The 23,301-nt window shown below is 41.9% G+C and overlaps 1 protein-coding gene across 1 annotated transcript in view; it reads right to left on the reverse strand.

Moving 5' to 3' along the window:
- Positions 1-655: 655 nt before the first annotated feature.
- The window catches only part of LOC134536474 (homeobox protein HMX3-like), a 52,320-nt gene continuing 29,674 nt past the window's right edge, over positions 656-23,301 (reverse strand). Inside the window, exons 2-5 of the mRNA XM_063376194.1 lie at positions 13,186-13,340; positions 3,712-3,785; positions 3,157-3,178; positions 656-1,521 (exon numbers count right to left, since the gene is read on the reverse strand). Of these exons, the coding sequence (XP_063232264.1) occupies positions 656-1,521; positions 3,157-3,178; positions 3,712-3,785; positions 13,186-13,340 (1,117 nt within the window). The remainder of the gene's footprint in view (positions 1,522-3,156; positions 3,179-3,711; positions 3,786-13,185; positions 13,341-23,301) is intronic.

Raw genomic sequence — 23,301 nt, forward strand, 5'->3', positions numbered from 1 at the left:
GAATATGAAGTTTGTATAGTCTTTGGTATAAATTAGCTACACTAAGAATGTAGATTAGAACCTTGGATGGCAAGGAATTAGAGGGAAATCAGTGTTCATGTTGGTAGCAGAACCGGGTATGAAAATATGCTGAGGTGACAACCGAATACATCGCTTACTACAAAAAGGGGATGGTAATGGCGTTAGTAGGGAGAGAAGGGTGCAAAAGTTGCCCTGAAATAAAAAAATTATTTTCTTTACCACCCTGGACCAATATATTTGCAATCACAAGTGAGCGTCTTGCATTTTCAGGAATGAGAACTATTTCTAATCTTTGGCATGTAGAGTGGTGTCATAGCTTCTCCAGCTTAGAGAGAGCAGTGCCTTGGACGAGACAGGGCTGGTGGGCTGACTGTGAATCCAAGGTTGTAAAAGATACTGTGGTTTTAGGTAAAAGGTATCGCCATATTCTTTTGATGGTGATAGAGTGTTGCGGAGGTAAAGATGTAACATTAGAGCCTTTGCCAACCCACCCTGTCTTCTGCACCACTGCTGTCTCAGTCTCGTCATACCTGAAGGGCACGCGCACCATCATCGGGCAAGTTTCTGGCACCCGCGTCCTGCTGGGTTCGGAACTTCTCTAATCTTTGGCATGTGGCAAAGCGTCGCGACGCGGCTACACCAAGCTGGAGAGAGGCGCCCTGGAGGCCACGGGGCTGGCGGGCAGACTGTGTGCGTGATGGTAGTAGAGCGGGGTTGGGAATGATGCCGTGGTGGCGGCGGAAGATGTCGCCACGTCCAGGTGGTGGTGGTGATGATGGTGTGGGTGTGGATGTGGGTGTAATGAGGTTGGAGGAGCAACACCCGCGCCACCACCAGCCTGCCCCGCCCCCTGTGCCGCGGCGGCCGCCGCCGCCGCTGCGGCCTCGTGGTACAGGATGGGCACACGCACCAGGCGCTGGGCGGCGTGCGCCATGTTGGCCGCCTCCAGCTCGGCGGCGAGCTGCCGCTTCCACTTGTTGCGGCGGTTCTGGAACCAGATCTTGACCTGCGTCTCGGTGAGGTGCAGCGACGCGGCGAGGCCGGCGCGCTCCGAGCTCGACAGGTAGCGCTTCATGTCGAATGTGGACTCGAGCTGGAACACCTGGCTGCGGGAGAAGACGGTGCGCGTCTTCTTCTTGCGCTTGGAGCTGTTGCTGCCGCCGCCACCACCGCCCCCGGAGTTGCCCCCGGAGCCGCCGCCGGAGCTGCCGCCGCCGTCCTTCTTCGCGTCCTTGTCGTAGTCGTCGTCGTCGTGCGAGTCGTCCTCGGGCTCCTGGCGACTGGGCGACTTGGCGAGGTGCAGGAACGCCGGGTGGTGCGGTGCCAGCAGGCTCGCCAGGTGGTGCGGCGGCGGCGGCGGCCTCCGGGGGCTGGGCGGCGGGCTGCCGCCCCCGTACTGGTTGTCCTCCGAGGAGGCGGGGCTGCCTCGGCGCTGGTCGAGAGACACGGCGCGCGGCGACCCGGGGGGCGAGGTCTCCTCGTTGGTGGTCGTCGAGCCGCCTGGGAACACAGCACAGCGGCGTCTAGGTAGCACATCCTATACCACTTTCTTAACTTCACCAACAAGTACTTTTATAACCTACACCTTACTTTGGAACTTTTTAAATTACTAACTGCAAATTTCTTCATTTTCACTTTAAAAAAATCTTAAATCCAATACAGATTTAAATAAATTTTTATAACAGTTTTCTAGTAAAATTATTGATTCGTAGTAGCACCAACAGTTTTGGCTTTAAAATTAGTTGATAATAATTTTTTAATGAAATCTAAAGAAATAACATCACTTATTGTGCAATACATTCCAGTGTCATGCATACAAACCAATGTATGACGTGAACAAGCAAGTATTGAAAGCTCCCAAATTATGTTAGTTGTAGAGTTAGTTAAAACTTTATATTGCTACACAGCAATAAAACAAAATATTTTGAACGCTTGTTTCTAAAAAATTTCTTTGAGTAAAATAAAGCAATTTTTTTTGTGTAGGAACACACTGTAAAACCACAATTTTAAGCAAAACAAAAATATATCCAAACATACACCCAAAAATGAATTCAACATCTTTTCAAAATAATTTAATATTAAGTAAACGAATATATGATTTTTGCTAGCAAAATTTTCAATGTTTTATTAAATTTATTTGAAAATTAAAATTTTTATTTAGGTAAAAATAGTTTGGTTTGTAAGAAAATATTTTTATACCAATAGACCTGAAGGATTTTAAACCAAACAAAGTTCTAAAATAATTGCAAAACTTTCCATTGTTATAAAAGCGATGTCATTGTAATAAATGGGTGTAGCAATTTGTGTCAAAATTTTATTGTGAAAACAAAAATTCTGTAAACTTGATCAAAATCGTTGATTCGTTTTTTTTTTGAGACATGACCTGCATCTAGAAAAAACCCCTTTAATGGCATATTATATCTGTCTTAGAGAGACTGCATAGTCCGGGGTGTATGTAGTCTATGATATAGGTCGACGCTCGCTGGTGTTTCTAACACGGTGTCGCCTCTAAGCGCAAGGCTCTGAACAGGCCTGCAGTCTTCTAGTCGTGCACAGGATAAATGTGAGAAAGGAAGATGAAGGTGTAATGCAAGTACTTCGAGTGCTTTCAAGAATCTCTACCGGGAATTTCGTGCCTGAAAAATTATTCCGAAAAAAAACAAAAAAAAACAACAAAAAAAACACGCGATTTAGTATTTTTCATTCTGCTAAAGAAGCGGTGAAGGAGTGTAGAAACAGAACTATTGATTCGTCCTTTGCGTGTTCTGGAATGCGTTTCGTGAACAGACACCACTCGGATGTGTTGAGCAGTTTTCAAATCACGCGGTGTCTTCTGAAGCTCTGTGTACAGTGACAGGGAAAAAATCGTGGTTTCGATGGCCTTCAGGATAGACTGCACATTCCCCTGTACACTTGGGCAAATAACGCAAGTTCATTGGCTGCTGACTTGTAGTCGTCTCATCTGGTTTGTCAGTGATTCGATCCTGCTTTGGTTGAGAGTTTTTAATTGGTTGAGATTCGTCCAGATGAACAGTAAGCCATTAGCAAAATCATCTAAGAGGTGTATGTATTTGATTTTTAGTTTATCGCCGAATAAATCCGCGAATTTTTCCGGTCTCTATCTGTGTAACGTACGTGTGCCCGGGTAGACGGGGGCCTTAAACACCACGATAAACTCAGCAAATGGATAAACAGGTAAGGGGTGTAACTGAGTGACCGGTTGTGTGCTTCGACGCCGTGTCTCATCGCAGTCACAACCTCCACCACAGTTAAGGCCCCCGCCCACCCAGACACACACACACACGGTGCGATGAGCTTCAAGAAAAAACAACGCGATTTTCACAACTACTCAACATATCCGAGTGGGGGTCTGCTTACGAAAAGCATTTAAGAGTTCGCTGAGGGCAGAAAAGTAATTTTTAATTTCGAATTAATGTTTTTAAAACTGTAGTTTTAGAAGAGTTAAAATGGCTGAAACGCTTGTTTTCAGAGGAATTGTTTAGGCGTAAAACAACCAGTACAGATTCTTGAAAGCACTCAAGGGACTTGCATTGAAACTTTATCTTTATTTCTCCGCCATATAATGTTACGGTCACCGCTCAGATCTCTAAGTTATCCTGTGCACGACGAGAAGACTGCGCGCCAGTCCAGAGGAGACACCGCGCTAGAAGCACCAGCGACCGCACATACACCCCTGACGAGGCGGGCCTCGAAGGGCGAGTCAGCGACCTTCAGGTGTCGCGACTTGCCCTTCGCCCTCCCACCTGCCGCGAAAGCCCGGCTAATGGAGATCCCTGATTAAACTTTTATATTTTCTGGTTCGGGCACCTGCGGCTTCCTTCGCACCCCCCCTCCCCTTCCTTACCTACCACCCCCTCCCAACAAACACACACTTTCCCCCTCTCCTCTCAAACCTGCCGTTCGCTACCTCTCCCTAATTGGCCGCCCGCCAAACTCACAAACCCCCCGAAAACTCACCCTTGTTCCCTGGACGGGCCTCGTGGATGTAGCTAATAGCTTCGATAATTACCCCTTCTTACCCCTTCTCCACCCCATGCTTTGTTTCCATCTTATTCTTACATCGCTTCCACCTGGTAATTAAAATTGTCTGCACACTGTAGTTTTTTTTTTAATTGATCAGGAACACTAACGTGAAATTACAGATATTTGTAAATTTGTACGTTTACATACATGAAACAAACTGAGTCACTACAATATAGTGTTCGCAGTATTACTGGGTTCTGATTTCTTACCCGGCATTCATGCTTTGCCTTGTCCCAGTACCTCCAATATTTAAAGTTATTTGTAAACCTTTCCAGGATTAACTGCGCATATTAATAAGCACGGTAGAATAAATTGAAGTCAAATTTTTGAATAGAAATCAAGATATAAAATTATTCACCAATTTACGTAAGATATACTCAGTATTATCTCAGTATTACACAAAAATAACCATAGGCATGTGTTGTACACAGTTACAAGATCTTTCTTGTAGTGTTACAAACTACTTCTTGGCAGCTGGTTTTCAAAAGAATCTGTTTTAAAAATACTGACCAATATTTTTATGTGCGGGGAAACAATAAACATACATATATTAAATATTATTTCATATTTTTTAACATATTGGCTCTTGGTAGACGGCAGTTGGTAGGAGTAATTTCGTGAATGGAACGGAAATCGCAAGGAACGGAAATGTGTAACCACGGTTCTGCCAACTGTCGCAAATTGTGCCAACCAAAGTTCACAAAGTCACAGAGAAACTTTATAGTATTAATTGTTAAATGAATTTAAATAAGATGGGAAGTATTTTAATAAAAAAAAATATTTGTCGAAAATCAGGTTGAAAACCGGGGTTTAGTTCTTATTTCAAGTCCTTTTTTTTTGTTTTTATAGAAGACGTTTTATCATATAGTTGAAATTTCTGTCTGCTAATCCAAATAATTCAACAATCGACGTAGCAGCTTCGCCAGTGAACTCTAGCGGCGCGTGCGGAAACTACGTGTGATCCGCGTCCTGAAATGCAGTAGGAAAAAAAATAATTTCCGTATTTTTGTCACGCCTTGCATTATTTTTATAGAATTCTACGTAAAATTTTGTGTCCGAGTTTCGTATTACAAGACAGTGAGTTCGCAACATGAGAACACGCGAATTTTTTCGTTATCGAGGTTAGATGTCGCACATATTTTGGTTAGTACTGAATGACTTGCTCACATTTCTTTTTCTTTTTTTGTGTTAACTAGGATTTTGAAGATTTGCTGCGTAGATTTTCCCGAGGCCCTGAGAAGACTCTCTCTTCACCCCAAACCCCCTACACTTCGACACAAACAATTCAGGTTTTTGTCGAAATGTTCCCTTTTGAGAGTGTTCCCTGCGAGAGGACGTAATCCGACATTGTCGCGCGCGGGCTTATGTCGGCGCGGGTGCCGCACAGAGGGCCAGTGGTCACCGTGGGGGCACGAGGCGGCGGTAAGACGGGGAGGGTGTGTTGTCTGAGGGTGTAAATAGAGGGGCACTTAGAGACAGCGCCCTTCTTTCCCTCCGCAGCCTTCTCCCCTGGCACAGGAGCGGCGTAACAGGGCAGGCTACACTGTCATTTTTCCCCCTTGCAAATATGGTCAATTAAATATGAATTTAACATTTTTCCCCCCTCAAACACATAGTACAGCTAACCACGGATTAACTGGAAATATGTACTAGCTGTATCATTTGTTACTTCCATAGTCTGGAAAACATACAAATTAAACAACCTTTAAGTTGGGTAATGCATTGGAACCGGAAAAATTCGCGGATTCATTCGGCGATAGGCTAGTATTCAAATACATATACCTTTATAATGATTTTGCTATTGGCTTACTGTTCAACAGGACGAATCTCAACCAATTATAAACCCTCAATCAAAGAAGGATCGAATCACAGACAAACCAGCTGAGACGACTCATAAGTCGGCAGCCAATGAACTTGCGTTTTTTGCCCGAGTGTACAGGGGAATGTGCAGTCTATCCTGAATGCCATCGAAACCGCGAATTTTTCCGGCCCCTAGTAATGCATTTTCTGCGAAATAATCTGCTCGCTAATTGGACTGCAATAAGGTATGCCGACGCATGCGACTGTTCCTTGTGATTGGCGGCAGTCTGCAAGAGAAGCCATTAAACTGTTTGGTCAGGCCATTTGCTTCCGCACTGGTTGGCTGTGAGTAGGGATTTGACGTGGGTTTAAAGACTTTTAGTATAGACTCCACGATCATTTGCATACTTGGGCAAACGTCACCTGTTTATTGGCTTCTGACTTGTGGGGCGTCTCATCTGTAGGGACCTGAAAAATTGGCGGGTACGATGTCCTTCAGGATAAACCACACATTCCCCTGTACACTCGGGCAAATAACGCAAGTTCATTGGCTGCCGACTTGTAAGTCGTCTCAGTTGGTTTGTCTGTGATTCGATCCTTCCTTGGTTGAGGGTTAATAATTGGTTGAGATTCGTGAAGATGAACAGAAAGCCAATAGCAAAATTATCTAAGAGGTATGTGTGTTTGAATTCTAGCATATCGCCGAATGAATCCGCTAATTTTTCCGGTTTCTACTCATCTGGGTAGCTTGTGATTCGATACTTTTTTATATTGAGGTTCTCTAATTGGTCCAGAGTCGTCCATATTAAAAGTGAACCAATAGCAAAAGCAGCAATACCACGAAATGGATATGCAAAATTTTCCGGTTAACTACAGTATGATTGGTGTGCTGAAATTAACTTGAAATAAACCCAGCCAACCACGATGAACAGACAATGCTACAACTTTTTAACACACAACTGGTCAGGAAATCTTTTAGCAAAAAAAAAAAAATTAAAGTTCGCACTTCAACTTAAGACTACGCGAGATAAAGTATTTTATATAGGCCCCTAGTAAATTTTTTAATGTTTAAAATCTTAAATTTTCATTGTTAAGGGAGATATTACCAATAAAGAGATTTTCATAGACCCTAACAAAACGTGTATTAGTAGTATTATTCAAACATTCAACTAAAATATAAAAAATACTTAAACTTCACCAGCAGTTGTGAATTACAAAATAAAAGATTTTTGTGGCCAAAAAACGTTTAAATCTCAAATTCATCTGACATGCCATGTTAATATTATTATCTTTACATTTTTATAATCATTTCTATTATATATCGCTCTTTGAGAAATTCTTAAAACGATATACCTAGAGACCGGAAAATTTCGCGGGTTCAATGACCTCCAGGATAGACTCTACTACACTCTACACACTCGGGCAAATGCCACCTGTTCATTGGCTGCTGACTTGTGAGTCGTCTCGACTGAGTGTCTGTGATTCGACACTTCTTTGAGCGAGGGTCTCTAACTGGCCCTCATTACTCCAGGTTAACAGTGAACCAGTGGTAGAAGCAGCGCTAAGGTATAATTATTTGAATTGTAGCATATCACGAAATGAATCCACGAATTTTTCAGGTCTCTAGATATACCTCACTGGAATTTATTTTTCAGCCGCCAATATTTTTCTACAGGTTCTGAATAAGTTTTCCCTCCTCTCGCAAGGTCTTCCCGCTCCGGTGCGTTAAGTGCGGTTTAAGTGTTTTCCGGAAAGCAGTTGTGACGGTGTAGCTACTTCCGGCAGGGAGCCGTGAGTTTCCGCCCGAGCGGGCCGCGTCGGGGCTTCGCAGTTGGCACGGGGTCGCCCCCCCCCCCCACACGGGCAGGGGGACTTGTGTGGTTTCCCCTCACCTTCTTGCCCCCCCCTCCCCCCATCGGGGCCGGGCCAGGCAAGCACTTCCAGGGGGCCGCCCGACCGAGCGTAGTTCCTTTTTTTTTTTCTCTGAAGTGAAACTTCTCTGAGCGCTACGACAGTTAAATTCCGAGCACGAATTACAGTTAAATTCCGAGCCCGAATTCTCAATGCAACGTTATCCGCGAAACATTTTGTTGCGAAACGTTTCCGACGCGAAAAAGGACATATTGTAATAGGTAGGGACCGGTAAAATTTCGCGGTTTAGATGGCCTTCAGGATAGACTGCACATTCCCTTGTACACTCGGGCAAACAACGCAAGTTCATTGGCTGCCGAATTGTGTCGTCTCAGCTGGTTTGTCAGTGATTCGATCCTTCTTTGGTTGAGAGTTTTTTAATTGGTTGAGATTCGTCCAGATGAACAGTAAGCAAATAGCAAAATCATCTAAGAGGTATATGTATTTGAACTCTAGCCTATCGCCGATTGAATCTGCGATTTTTTCCGGTCTCTACATATAATAGGAAGATACCTGAAAAATTCGTGGGTTCATTTCGCGATAGGATAGAATCCAAATACATCTGCCTTTCTTGCTGCTTCAGTGATTGGGCCACAGTTTATCTGAAGGATAATGAAAAACGTTCGGCAGAAGTATCGATTCACAAGCTTCCCAGTTAACACGTGTCACGAGTTAGTAGCCAATCAGCAGGTGTAATCTGCACAAGTACATAGAGGATCATGGAGTCTATCCTACAGGTCATTGAAAATGCGAATTTTTCCGGTCCCTAATAATAGGCATTTGGCCAAAGAAATATAATGAGAGCACTATGCTATATACGTTGCTGGGCTCTTTGTGCTATGAATAGAACTGAGAGATAGATGAACCAAAAAAATATGACAGAGTGTCTACGGATGCACTTTTTTTTTCCTTCATAAAATAAATACAGGTATCCTATACAGTCAGCTGTGAGTGTCTTGCATTTTATATTTGCTACCAGCGCGCTCGCGTTCCTCCTTGTTCAACCAGCAGCGTAGAGAGCGCTGTACAGACAGTCCCTGCATTTCCCGCATAGATAGCGCTACCTGTTAGGAATTTCATATTCCGTTCAGAGATTTGGCGTGTTTCAAACGGCAGAATTGTTTGAAGAAAAAGTAAAACAAATTTTTTTCCCTTTATGGTGTGAGTATTTCAACAGTGAATAATATTTATTTTTAATTAATCATTATTGATTGACCAATAATTATTGATATCCTGAGCAGTTATTTTGGAGTAGTAATTTTGTTAGTTGATGTTTTTGATTAATTTTAATTAATTCATAATAAATACAAATAAAGTTAAGATTAACAAATACTTGAAAACGAAATTAAAGCCAAAGTACTCTGGGCTGTGTTATTTTTATAAAATTATCTCCTTTCTCTATCTCTCTATCTCTCTCTGTAGTTTTACCCCTTACGATACACTTACGAGTCGACAAAGAAGTTCTTTTATCAAGTGTACTGAGTTACACGCGTTCTTTTTTTCCTAAACTAACTAAAACTAAGTGTGTTTGTTTAGGAGGGGTCTGGGCTAGTGATGACTCTAGGTGCGTCTCAGGCCGAAGCCTTTACGCCTAATCATACAGGGATTCAACCATGCAGAAAAAGGTTAGAATGCATCGTGTGCTATGTTCTGGGACTGGCCAGCCACGGCAGCAATTGATGTCAATACTAACTTCCTTATCTTAGAGCTAGACTATAACTAGAGACCTGAAAAATTCGCGGGTTCATTTCGTGTTATGCTAAAATTCAAATAATTATACCTTAGTGCTGCTTCTGTCATTAGTTCACTGTTAAACTGGAGGACTGAGGGCCAATTAGACACCCTCACTCATAGAAGTGTCGAATCACAGGCCACCCAGTCCAGACGACTCACAAGTCAGCAGCCAATAAACAGTTGGCATTTTCCCGAGTGTGTAGAGGATATTGGAGTCTATCCAGGAGGTCATTCAACACGCGAATTTTTCCGGTCTCTACTGATAATACACGTAAAAATACTAAACAGAGACAATTGCCTAAAATTGTTCACTTGAAGGCAGTCATTGTCTGAATGCCACATAAACAGCTAATGAGTTCCACGATTCTTTTCAGTTTCAACGTAAATATAAAGCCACGAAAGAAAGAAATCAATGAAATAAAATAAGGTAAATTTTATATATGTAACTAGAGACCGGAAAATTTGCGGATCAATTCGTTTATAGGGTAAAATTCAATTACATATACCTTTTAGATGACTTTGCTATTGGATTGCTGTTCATCAGGACGAATCTCAACCAATTATAAACCCTCAACCAATTAAGGATCGAAACACAGACAAACCAGGCGAGACGACTTACAATTCAGCAGCCAATGAACTTGCGTTGTTTGCCCGAGTGTACAGGGGAATGTGCAGTCTATCCTGAAGGCCATCGAAATCGCGAATTTTTCCGGTCCCTATATATATAACTATTTTTTTTAAATGATCGTTTTGAGATCCCTGAAGTTTCATTTCAAAGTTCTTCTGCCTTGATAGCAGCGCAACAACAGACTGGCCGAGAGCAGTCTTATGGGAGGAGGGACAGCATTGAAAAATGTCACCCCTCCTTATTTTTTTTTATATATAACTTGTAGTTTGGGAAGTACCGCAGTTACTGTCCACATGCCGGCCATGACTGCTCGTAGGGGACCCCCCCCCCCCTCCCCCCCTCCAGCAGACGTTCATTGGCCTGTCGAGACTCGCCCGTGGTGGTAGCGGCACTCCAGGGGCAGCTTCGAGGGGAGTTTATCGGCCATCAAGCCGGGCCTTCCCTTCGCTTGCGGACAGCGCGCCCAGGCCGGCGGTCCAACACAACACCACAGGGGCTCAGGTCTCTAGTGATAGGTAGAGACCGGAAAAATTCGCAGTTTCGATGGCCTTCAAGATAGACTACACATTTCCCTGCACACTCGGACAAACAACGCAAGTTCATTGGCTGCTGACTTGTAAGTCGTCTCGGCTGGTTCATCTGTGATTCGATCCTTCTTTGGTTGAGGGTTTATAACTGGTTGAGATTCGTCCAGATGAACAGTAAGCCAATAGCAAAATCATCTAAATGGTATGTGTATTTGAATTTTAACTTATCGCCGAATGAATCCGCGAATTTTTCCGGTCTCTAACAATGAGTCTTGCATTATCGTGCGTGCAACCGGCGTTCATGGATCTATAAGACGTTATCGCGTCAAAAAAACCCTCAACGAAATAAGCATCGAATCACGAGCATCCCAGTTAATAACTGGAGTCATCAGTCAGTAGCCAATGAGCAGGTGTATACGCAGTACGACTACATAGTGGAGTCTATCCCTCAGTCCTCCCGTCGTTGCCTGGCCGGCGGGGCGGGTGATCAGCCCCTGCCGTCCATAATTCAATTACCGCGCCTGCGCAGCTCCTAATTGGAGGCCCTAAACACCGCCGGAAGAAGGAGGGTGGATAGAGGGGATAGCGGTACAGGTGGAGGCGGATGTTTGTTTTGTTTGGTTCGCGGGCCTGCAGGGGCGGATCAGAGACTGGGTGGGGCGGGGGAGAAGCCCTAGCGGACAGCTGAGCCTGTTTGCAAGCAGGCATCCGCGATGCAGGCGCGGCGCAGCGGCTAAATCAACAACAACGGCCGGTCGAAGCCATGCCATCCGTCAACGATGTCTTTTCCTAGATTGTTATTACTAGAGACCGGAAAAATTCGCAGATTCATTCGGCGATAGGCTAGAATTCTAAGACATATACCTTTTAGATGATTTTGCTATTGGATTACTGTTCATCTGGACGAATCTCAACCAGTTATAAACCCTCAACCAGAGAAGGATCGAATCACAGACAAACCAACTGAGACGACTTACAATTCGGCAGCCAATGAACTTGCGTTGTTTGCCCAAGTGTACAGGAGAATGTGCAATTTATCCTGAAGGCCATCTAAACCGCGAATTTTTCCGGTCCCTAGTTATTACGGACTGGAAAAAAACCGCAGTCTCAATTTTCTCCAGGATAGATTGAATCCACTATGTACTCAGACTGTGTACCTACACCTGCTAATTTGCCTACTGACTCGTGACATCAGATGATCGTGATTCGATGCTTAATTCGTTGAGGGTTTTTCATTGACACGTAGTCCTACAGATAAACGACGGTCCTATCACTGAAGCAGCATGAAGGTAAACGGTATTGGAGTCCAGCCTATCGCGAAAAGAACCCGCGAAATTTTCCGTTAACATAAATTTTAAATGACAGACTAGACTGTGAAGTTGTGAACGCTTAAATGAACCTCGCAACTGGATCAGCACGCCCTGAGTGGTTGCACCAGGTAACAAGGCAAACGAAGAACACGTAGCTACCTTCAAACGAAGGCTGAAAGATAACATGTTTGGAACCCCTACTTAGCATGATCACTTCGCGACTTTATTGGCAACGCGTCATGTCTTAACACTTAATTTAATTCCAGCAGGTGTGTGCTTATATTTGAAAGTAAGAGATGTAAATTAATTCTGGAGTGGATTGTTTGATGCTTAACTCTTATGTTTGAACATCACGCGAACGTTTAAGTTTGTTTTCCATCCTATTACCTAATTTATCGTCACATCTGTCATTTATATAAAGGTGCGCAAGTATACAAGTGCGCAGATATGTAAGTGTTATATAATGCAAACATGCGAGCAAGCGCCTGTTCATGGCGAGATTACACTTTCGTTACGTTATTATGACGTCATCTGTTCAAATTAGAAGATTGTAGGTATCCATTATTAATTTGCTTCATTTTTTTGTTGTGTTTTTTACACTTGATTTTAAAACAAAGTAAGTATTATATAGACATTGTATTGTTTATAATTTTTTTTCTCTAATAAACAGGACCTAAATTCGTTCTAATGAACGTAAAGTAAATATTTTTTATCAGTCCTAGCATATACTGAAAGCATGGAATCATGTGGTATACAGTTTTGGAGTAAGTAACCGTTATATGTAGCCTTCATCTTGAAATCTTTATTTTTAGTATGTTACTCATTAAAACGATAAAAAATTATATTTTCCTAAAAAAAAAAAAAATGAAACATGCGTTTTATAGCGTTTAGGAAACACAACATTTTACTGACTAAAAAATGATTTACAAATATAAAGAATTTTTAGACCGAAGGCTACATAAAAACTGTTGCACCTAAATTGCATAGTACAAAATGATTTTATAATTTTAGTGCATTGTAGGACTGACATAAAAAGTTGTTTTAATTTTATAAACAACACCTTAAAAGGACTTCTTTAGTAATAAAAAGTGTTTATAAAAATAAAAATGTTTAAAATATGACATTATTAAAAATAAAACGCAAAACACGATGTACTGAAGACAACTAGCTGCAGAGAAGTTTCGCCCCGAGCAGAGTTGTGTTGGCTCACCTGCGGGGCTGGCCCTCTCGGCGAGGTCTGGCAGGTGGGCGCGCGACGCGGCCCAGGCGTACCACGGGCACGGCTTGTCGGCCGAGGGCGGGTACACGGCCAGGAAGGGACTGCGGCCGGCGGCGAAGGCCCCCAGCTGGCTCATCAGGCCCAGCCTGCAACACGGAGCACGCCGGGACCCTTACAGCTCGCTTATCCTCCTAGCTCCGCACTCATAGCACACCAGGACCCTTACAGATCGCTTATCCTCCTAGCTCTGCACTCTCGTAACACACCAGGACCCTTACACCTCGTTTATCCTCCTAGCTCCGCAGTCTCATATCATGCCGGGACCCTTACAGCTCGCTTATCCTCCTAGATCCGCACTCTCATAGCACACCAGGACCCTTACACCTCGCTTATCCTCCTAGCTCCGCACTCTCATAGCACACCAGGACCCTTACACCTCGCTTATCCTCCTAGCTCCGCACTCTCATAGCACACCAGGACCCTTACACCTCGCTTATCCTCCTAGCTCTGCACTGCCGACGTTTCAACACTATTGGCATGCTGGCCTTTACACCTCGCTTATCCTCCGAGATATACAATCTCGTCTTGATCACAGAATACTTTACACTCAGTTGCACTATTAGAGTGCCAGCGTGAACTCGTTTCATAAACTGGTTTGATCATGGCTCACCCTCTTTTTTTTTTCTTTTTTTTTTTTCGTTTTTACCAATGTGTTTTGAGCGCCGATCGATAATCATCAGTAGAGGCCCGGAAAATTCGTGGATTCATTTGTTGAATAGTTATTATTCACAGGACAATAGATAGTTACTGTACCTACATTAGCTTTCATACTCCATTAACTGTCCTTTTATTGTGGTCGATGTGACTCGGTCTCCCTGCTGTTGGCTGGTGGTTGACTGGCTCACGGTCGTGGAGGGGAGTGGCGGAACAAGTGTGAACCTGTCGTCATAGCTATGCTATGGTATAGTAAACTAACTGGTGACCAAAATAACTCGTGACATTTCTGGAATTCTCTAACCACTTCGGGATGAATCTTTTGAGCTCGTGGTGCATAACAAGTACATATATTCGATATGGTACGAACAGACATGTCTTAAGTTCTTCCAGAATCTATGTAGACAGGTTTTTTTTGTGATTGGACAAAAATATTAGAGAATTATCTACCCAATTTCTTATTTTAGTGTTACAGTCTCTTCCAATATTAAATACCAATGTTTTAAGTTCCTTAAATGCACGTTATTTTAGTTTTATACTTTAACTTAGGGCTTTTTATCTTGTCAGAAGTGCTTTCCATATATAAAATAGGCCCTATATATTTTTTTAAACAAAAATTATTATTTTTCATACAGTTTCGTTTTCAAATAGTTTTAAAAACTGATACGCATTTTTTCAGACATTCGTTTAATTTGACCTTATTTTGCTTTGACATGCTTATTAATGTGCACAGAAAATACTTGAGAGCTATTCTGGGAACGGTTTACAAATAACTTTTGACTATTGGAGGTACTGGGACAACACGTAGCATTGATCCGAAACACAATATTACTGCGAACATTACTTTGCAGTGATACCGTTGTTTTTCAAGTAAATGTATAAAATTTACAAACACCTGTAATATTACATGAATTGTTATGTTCTATTTACAGCGCAGGGGCTGCTCTCTGGAAACCACACCTCTGTCCCGGAGAGTGGTCAGGTGGTGGTTTATTTCTGTCTGGCGCATTCTGTGCCTCCAGAGAGCACAGTCGCGCGATGTGGCGTAACTGGGACGCCATTGTTCTGGCATCTTCGAGGGTCCAGGCGGGGGAGGGAGGGAGGGAGGGGGATTTTAATGACGCCACACTATCGGAGGGTTGCGAGACCTCTCCATGGGTGCCGCCAGAATGCGTGTGAGGCGACGCCAACCTGCCGGCGAGTCCTCGGAGAGATACAAGAGCGCAGGGAAGTGAAGAGGTTGAGTGACCCCTTTGGCGAGCGATAGTGGTCGACGAGCGACGGGCTTCGTGTGCGTCGGGGATGGAACCATCCGGGACGGTGTTGTGTGCGCGGCGGACGAGAGAGTAGTGTGTCGGGACAGAGGTGCGCGGTAATAGACGAGCAGTAGAGAGAACCACTGTCGAGCCCAGCTCCAGTGGGGAGAATTTTTGATTTGTGGACATACATTTAAATTGTTATAATTTAATAATTCAGAGTGATTAAATAACTATCACATTGCAGTTATTTGTTAATAAATAAAATGAATTTTTGATTGATTGGACTATCTTTTCCGGATCTGTGCATTTCCAAACATGTAAAAAATTGTTTCACACGACCTTGAGGAGAATGACCCAGGAACAAAATTACAAATTACAAAAACGCGGCAGCGGCCAATGAAAAACTAAAGAACATATCGACTTGTTTATATTCATGTGTGTGTATTCTAGACTAGCGCTAGAAAACAGCAATAAATATATACCTAGTTCTCAACTTTTAATAATGAGATTTAAATGTTCAGATAAATCCGTTATTGGAAAAGCCGTGAACTGCCGCCACATCTTGGAACGCAAAGTTCTGTTAAACCTTTCGACAACGGAGGCTTTGACATTACTAAATGTAGAGTAGTGTTTGATGCCATACTTCATCAAAGCCTTGAAGGTTGCATTGTAGAATTCTTTCCCGAGGTCCGTTTGCAGGTGAAACGGTACAGGTAAAACCTGCAAAATATTGTTCATGGCCTTGGCTACGACAGTTGCAGTCTTTGATTTTACAGGTCTAGCCCAAGCGAACTTGCTATAAACATCGATGACTGTCAACATATACTTGAAACCTTTATTCAATCGGGACAATGGTATCATCTCAACAAGGTCTGCCAGGAAGAAATCATCAATTCCACGAACTATGACTTTGCGACGAAGATATTTCCGTCTGGCAGGAGCATGATGTTCGCGAGCGATTCCGGTTCGACTCATTGTATGTAGCCGGCTTCCCTCAGTTCTTCAAGTATGGAGACTATTTCGTTGATGTGCGAATAGTTTCCTACACATTCAGAAGACTTTGAATTTTTTTGCAGAACAAAAAATTATGCACATCCTTCCGTCAAAACTAGAATATCACGTGGTGCGACAGAGGAGGAGTTGGGTAGTTGTTCAGTCGGGACCAACAGCTATCTCGCTTGTCGCATTAAATTTGCATGAAGGCTTAAAACACCGCCGCCTCAAGTCTCCTAAACCCCGTCCCCCCCCCCCACATTTTCCCTTACTTGCCGCTTCCACTAAAGTGTTTCCAAGACAGTAACCACGGAGGAAAGGGGTGCGGAAAGGAAAGGGGGTGGGACGCGAGAAAGGGGGCGATAAACACGACGAGGAAATCAAAACTAACCACTTTACCGGGAGCGCCCGATAGACCCGGCGCTACGCCGCGGCAACCAATCAGCTGCTCGCTTTGAAACACTTGCGGGACTTTGGTTTCTGCTTGCCTCCGGACTGCCTGGAAGCTTGCTGGAGTTCCGTTATTCACCCTCCGCTGACTCTGCGTGCAATTAGATTAGATCCCTTTAATTAATATATACCTTGGATTGCTTTCAAAAATATTTAGCATGAACATTTTAGCTGGTTTTATTTTTCTTTTAAAAACAAGTATTTTTTTTTTAATGTGTGAAAATAAAGGTCACAAGGAAGAAATCTATAGCGTGGGTACGCCATATTGCAGCCTAATGAAAGATTCTCTCTCTCTCTCTCTTTCTCTCTCACACACATACACACACTTCATACTTACCGTTCTTCATCGTCCATAGAAAGTGTCTGGCTCATCGCGAACATTATAACTAGAGACCGGAAACATTCGCAGATTCATTCGGCGATAGGCTATAATTCTAACACATATACAATTTAGATGATTTTGCTATTGGCTTGCTGTTCATCTGGACGAATCTCAACCAATTATAAACCCTCAACCAAAGAAGGTGTCAAATCACTGACAAACCAGATGAGACGACTCACAAGTCGGCAGCCAATGAACTTGCGTTATTTGCCCGAACGTACAAGGGTATGTGCAGTCTTTCCTGAATGCCATCGAAACCGCGAATTTTTCCTGTCCCTAACTATAACTACGCACGCCACCAAAATGGCGCTACTGGCTAGCAACGTGGCGGAACGCAAGTTGCTACTCTCTGCGGACAGGCCAGGTGTCGAGCTCGGCCAATGGGAGATCTATCCACGGCGGAGAGCGACCAATCAGACGCGACCACGCCTCCATCAAGGAAGCCGCCATTCCACTTGGCCTCTCTACGCCAGATTGTCAGGGACAGGAAACATTCAAGGATTCAATTCGTAATATGCTTAAAAATCAAATAATTATAACGAGGTCCTACTTCTGCTATTAATTCACTATTAATCTAGAGCACAGATGGTCAATTAGTAGGAACCGGAAAAATTCGCGGTTTCGATGGCCTTCAGGATAGACTGCACATTCCCCTGTATACTTGGGCAAACAACGCAAGTTCATCTCATCTTGTCTGTCTGTGATTCGATCCTTCTTTGGTTGAGGGTTTATAACTGGTTGAGATTCGTCCAGATGAACAATAAGCCAATAGCAAAATCATCTAAAAGGTATGTGTATTTGAATTTTAGTCGATCACCGAATAAATCCGCGAATTTTTCCGGTCTCTATCAATTAGTAACCCTCAATCAAAAACTTTTAGAAATTGCATTAAATTCAGTGAATTTACTACGAAGAATTAATTTGAAAGATACGAACAGTTCATAGTAATCTCAAATAACTAGATATTCGTAAAAATTACGCTGGATTCCAATATCTACTCGTAAAATAGTAATTACACACGTGGAAGATGAACAAAGGTATTAGCAGTGGAATCAACGCGTTTTTGAATGCTATATACTTATACTATAACATGACTAGTGTTGTCGATTCATATTCGAAGAAAGTAAACAGCATTGGAGGTACTGCGCCAACACAAAGCATAATTGCCCGGGTAGGAACCCGAACACAGCAATACTGTTGTTTTCGTGTAAACATACAAATTTACAATTATCTATTGATTTGCATTAAAATTTATGTTCCATTTACAAATAAAAGGTGGTGCGTGCACTTATGTACGCATGCAAAAAATTAATATGAATAAATTAATAAAACTACTGGATTGATATTATAAATCCTACCTACTGTCGGTAAAAAATAAAATCAATCTAATTAATTTTTTTCAAATAAATACTCAGAATTAAATGTTAATATAAACACGTATAAAATTAATTATATAATATAGTTAAAAAAATTTAAATATAAATAAATAAAGGAAATCAATGAATATGCTGAATTTTATTCAAATTGAATAATTTTAATTATTTAATGAAATAATAATTTAATGATTTATAATCCAAATAAATTATAAATACGGGAACATAACCTCACTTACAATACACCTGAAAATACATTTCAAAATATTTATGAATATAATTTTGATCACTAATATTCACAATAAATAAATGATATGAATTATATGAACCAGTATTCAATATCTATCACTCAAGTATAGGATTTTAAAGCACCTTATAATTTCTATGTTTATCTTGTCGATTACTGTTGCAAGCTGCGCGCGCATCGCATAAAAAAATTTTCATTCACATTATTTTTTATGACGCTTCTAAATAAGCATAACTAAGCGGCTGAGGCGGGTCGCGACCGTGTGTGCACAAGGGGGTCTGCAACGATCAGACAGCGACTGTACCCGCCGGCAGTTGTTCGCCTGTACCGGTAGACTGCGCTCAAGTCAAAAGAAGAGAGCATGGCGCATGCATAATTGCCGTCTCCTGCGAGGCACTTTAAAGTTTAGAACGCCGAGTTAATAATTCAGCGACCCTGGAGACGGCGCAAGTTTCAGTTTCCCCCCCCCCCCCCTTTATGCAAGGTAAATAAATTTCTATTCCAGGCGCATTATTATTAGAAGAAGAAAAAAAACACGGAAACAATAACCACACTAGTTGTGCATTCGCCTTCGTTGACCAGGAATAATTTTAAAAAAGATGCGTGAAAAAAAAATTCGTGACCTACGGAAACAACAACGTATCTTATCGGAATGAAGAATGTCGTAAATGATAATCGTGCTAAATTTCAACATCTATTGAATAGTATTTTTCCCCTGTGGTGATACAACTAATAGATAGGGACCTGCAAAATTCGCGGTTTCGATGGCCTTCAAGATAGACTATACATTCCCCTGTTACACTGGGCAAATAACGCAAGTTCATTGGTTGTTGACTTGTAAGTCGTCTCAGCTGGTTTGTCTGTGATTCAATCCTTCTTTGCTTGAGGGTTTATAATTGGTTGAGATTCGTCCAGATGAACAGTAGAGTAAGATGGGGCAAAGCTCCGCACTTAAGGTTTAAATTGATATTCTGACTGTCCAAATAGCAGGAGGATGTTTTTCTCTTCATGTCCGGAATACACACACATTAATGCAGTTCAGTTATATTCACAACTTAGGAAAACAAGTGCATTATTTCATAAGTTACAACTATCGATAGATGTGCAAATCCGGATCTTTACCCCACTAGTGGGGTAAAGATCCGAATTGAGTGGGGCAAATACCCGCACCTTTCAACATCTAAACCCACAGCGATCAACACTAATTATCTACAGGAAAACATTATATTTATTATAATATGCTTATTGTAAAATATCACCACATTGTAAGTTTTAAACAGGAAATTACAAAATCACACAAAGTGTCCAAAGATCTAAATAGACAAAATAATTCATAATTTTAAAATATTGCTTAAATATATGTAAAACAATGTCAAATTTAAAAATAAAAATTTAAAAATAAAATTCTAACTTTCTTAAAATATATATTTAAATAAAAAATATAAATTATTCTAGCTCTACAAATTTGAAATTAAATAAACCAATGAAAAGTTAAAGAAACCCAATGGCAATAGACTAACGATAGTAGACATAGTAGAAAGTAGATAACTTAAACTTACACAATGTATGTAAAATATCATTTTTTATCATTTATGCCTTGGCATAAAATAACAAATTGAACCGATGCAGTAACAGCATTGAAATAGTGAAGGGACAAATACAACATTTATCTAGTGGTTTACAGACAGGTTCAATTCTGGAGCTTCATTGACACAAATCACACACAAAATTTAGTGTGTCCTCATATGCACTACAGTTTTCGTGCCACCATGCCTCACATGAAGTACACTGGATCCAGTCCTCTTTAGGTAGGTCTTCATACAATGTCTCACAGCCTGAGCACTGTATTTTGTCTGACTGAATGGCTGATTTTACTTGTTTAACACTTTATTTCTTCACTCCAAATCGTTTTTTTCCCTTTGCTCGTCTTTATAAGCCACTTTTTCTCCTTTTATTTCAGATATTCAAGCAATTTATTCTTGTATGGCGAACTGGATATTATTTCAGAATGTTTGCTTCTTTTATTCCGTTTTGTTTGCTCAGACCTCTTTGGCATTGGAATGATTTCTTTTGGTGAAACTGGAGATCTAGCTTTAGCGCCTGAGCAACCTGGCTTGTTTATGTCTAATACTATTGATGGTTCACATGTGTAGGGAGGAGTCACAGGATTAGGATCGTCCACATTAGGAACTAACCTACGAATATCTTGAGTTGTTTGACACGTTGACTGTTCTGAGTCAACTTCTTTGTCCACTTGAGAAGATTCTGCTCTGTTATCTCTACGTTATTCACTACAACGTTCACTATTTTGTGCAAAATCAGTGACACTAGAAGGAAGAAAGTCTTCGTCCGTGAATACATCAGAATTGATAGGCCAGATCCCACATGCTCTAAAAGCATTTCCTGCTTTCTCTAATGTTGCATACCTTTCATAAGCTTTACCGAACAATTCACAAAACTGGTAGGGAGTTATGTTTTTTCCAGGATGTGTCACTAACCATTTGTTGCATTCATCAGCATAGAAAGCTTTCAGTGGTCCGAAAAAGCTTCTTTCAAGTGGTTGCATTTCGTGGCTACTGTGGGGTGGAAGTGTCAGCTAATGTATGCAATGACCATTTACATTGCCAAAACATTTTCCTCCAAGTGCCTAAACCTACAGCAAAATATTGAGCATTAGAGAGGCTAATACTTCAAATTAAAACATTATTTTAAACAATTTAATTTATGTATGTTAGACATACACGGGCGAGGGGCAAAGATCCGCATGAAACACGTAGTGCGGATCTTTACCCCGTCATTAGTTGCGGATGCTTGCCCCAGAGCGCAGTCTGGCCTGTGCGCGACTCCTGCTGCTACCTGTGTTTGACAATCTCTACTACTCACAATGCACAGTAACCATAAAGAAGCACACTTTCTTACTGTGGTTTCATAAATCCTTCCCGATCGTTGTTCCCGGCGACATACATTGTTTTGTATTGCTGCAAAATTACATCAGATTATAGTAAATTAGTTCTTACCTCATTATGTTCGCTAGGTGTTATACACTGGCACGACACACATGGCAATAAACGACCACAATAGCGACACTTTTCTTGACTGTGTCAATGTTGCCAAGAGTTTTCATTTATACAAAATATTCCAAGATAGGACCTTTGCCCCACGCGGATTTTTGCCACATCTTTGAGCCAATAGCAAAATATCTAAGAGGTATATGTGTTTGAATTCTAGCTTATCACCGAATGAATCCGCGAATTTTTTTGGTCTCTACAAATAATGCAGTTAATCTGCCCTTCAAATTTTTTTTTGTGATCTAACACTACGATATTCAAGTAGATATCTAAAGTAAAAACGACTCTGCCCGAGACACAAGTCCCGTCTGCCCCCTCTCGTCTCGTCACAGGTCACAGCTGCGATGGCATGCCTCGCTGAAGCCTAATGAGCGCTCGCGACGGATGCTTGCCCTCGATAATTACTTTACTGTGTTTGTTAATTTTTTGTTTAATTCGTAGACAGTCCTTACGAATTACTATTGCACTGAAACGTGGATCCCGTTTAAGTACTGAATGTTTCACCGACACAAGACGAAAGCGTTAAGATGGGACGATGAATAATTTTCAGCTCATGTTTGCAGTTTATTTATTTATTTATTTATACTGCGCAAGCGTTACGCAAGCGCGCAGCACGGTGGAAAGGCGGTCCAAAGACCAGAAACCCCTGTATCCTCCTACTCTCTGGAGATGAGGTTGTGGAGTAGGGGGAGATGTCTGAAAGAGAGGGAGGGGGGAGTTTCAAAAGCCTCGGGAGTTGTTTTGAGTAAGTAGAGAAAATAAGGGGGGGGGGGGGGGGAGAGCAATCTTCCTTGCTCGGGTAAGAATAACGTCTTTCCGGTAAACCCTTAAAACGCTTCCCACTTTCTGCCAAACAGGTGAGGCAAAATTTTTCTCGACTGATTTATAACCCCCCCCCTCCTCTCTCTACCCCCGACCGACATATTCACTTCCCCCAGGAACACAACTGCAAATTCTACCTTCGATGAACGACAAAACTGGAGGCTGTATTCATTGCAAAATGGCAGTAGAATTTTTATTTAAAAAAATAAAAATAATTTCATGGACATGCATCATTGCTTTTTTACAGTGGACTTCGCAAAAAAAACCTCAAGCACGTCAGACAAAAATGGGTACGTAAGCTCACGTAAAACAAGCTGGTATTATCTGAATTCAAATGTTACGATCCTAGACGCATCGGTTTTATTGTAGGATGCCTACTGTGTTCTTTTTGTGTTTTCCAGTATCTTCGCCTGTTTGTCGCGGTCTGTATTTACTGTTATTATTTCAACTGTCTCGTTGTTGTTTCCCCCTTCTGTGTTCGTTTGTGCTGTAATTATCATTATTTATTTATTTATGATTAAATTATTTCCACGGAGTTCGCCTCTGTGATGTCAAGGCATTTCACATTTGACATAAGTAGAGACCTGAAAAATTCGCGGGTTCATTACGTGTTATGCTAAAATTCAAGCACCCTAGTGTTGCTTCTGTCATTGGTTCACTGTTAAACTGGTGGACTGAGGGCCAATTAGAGACCCTCACTCATAGAAGTGTCGAATCACAGGCCACCCAGTCGAGACGACTCACATGTTAGCAGCCAATGAACAGTTGGCATTTGCCCGAGTGTGTAGAGGATATTGGA

This window comes from Bacillus rossius, chromosome 11, assembly GCF_032445375.1.
Source record: "Bacillus rossius redtenbacheri isolate Brsri chromosome 11, Brsri_v3, whole genome shotgun sequence".
NCBI classification, from domain to species: domain Eukaryota; kingdom Metazoa; phylum Arthropoda; class Insecta; order Phasmatodea; family Bacillidae; genus Bacillus; species Bacillus rossius.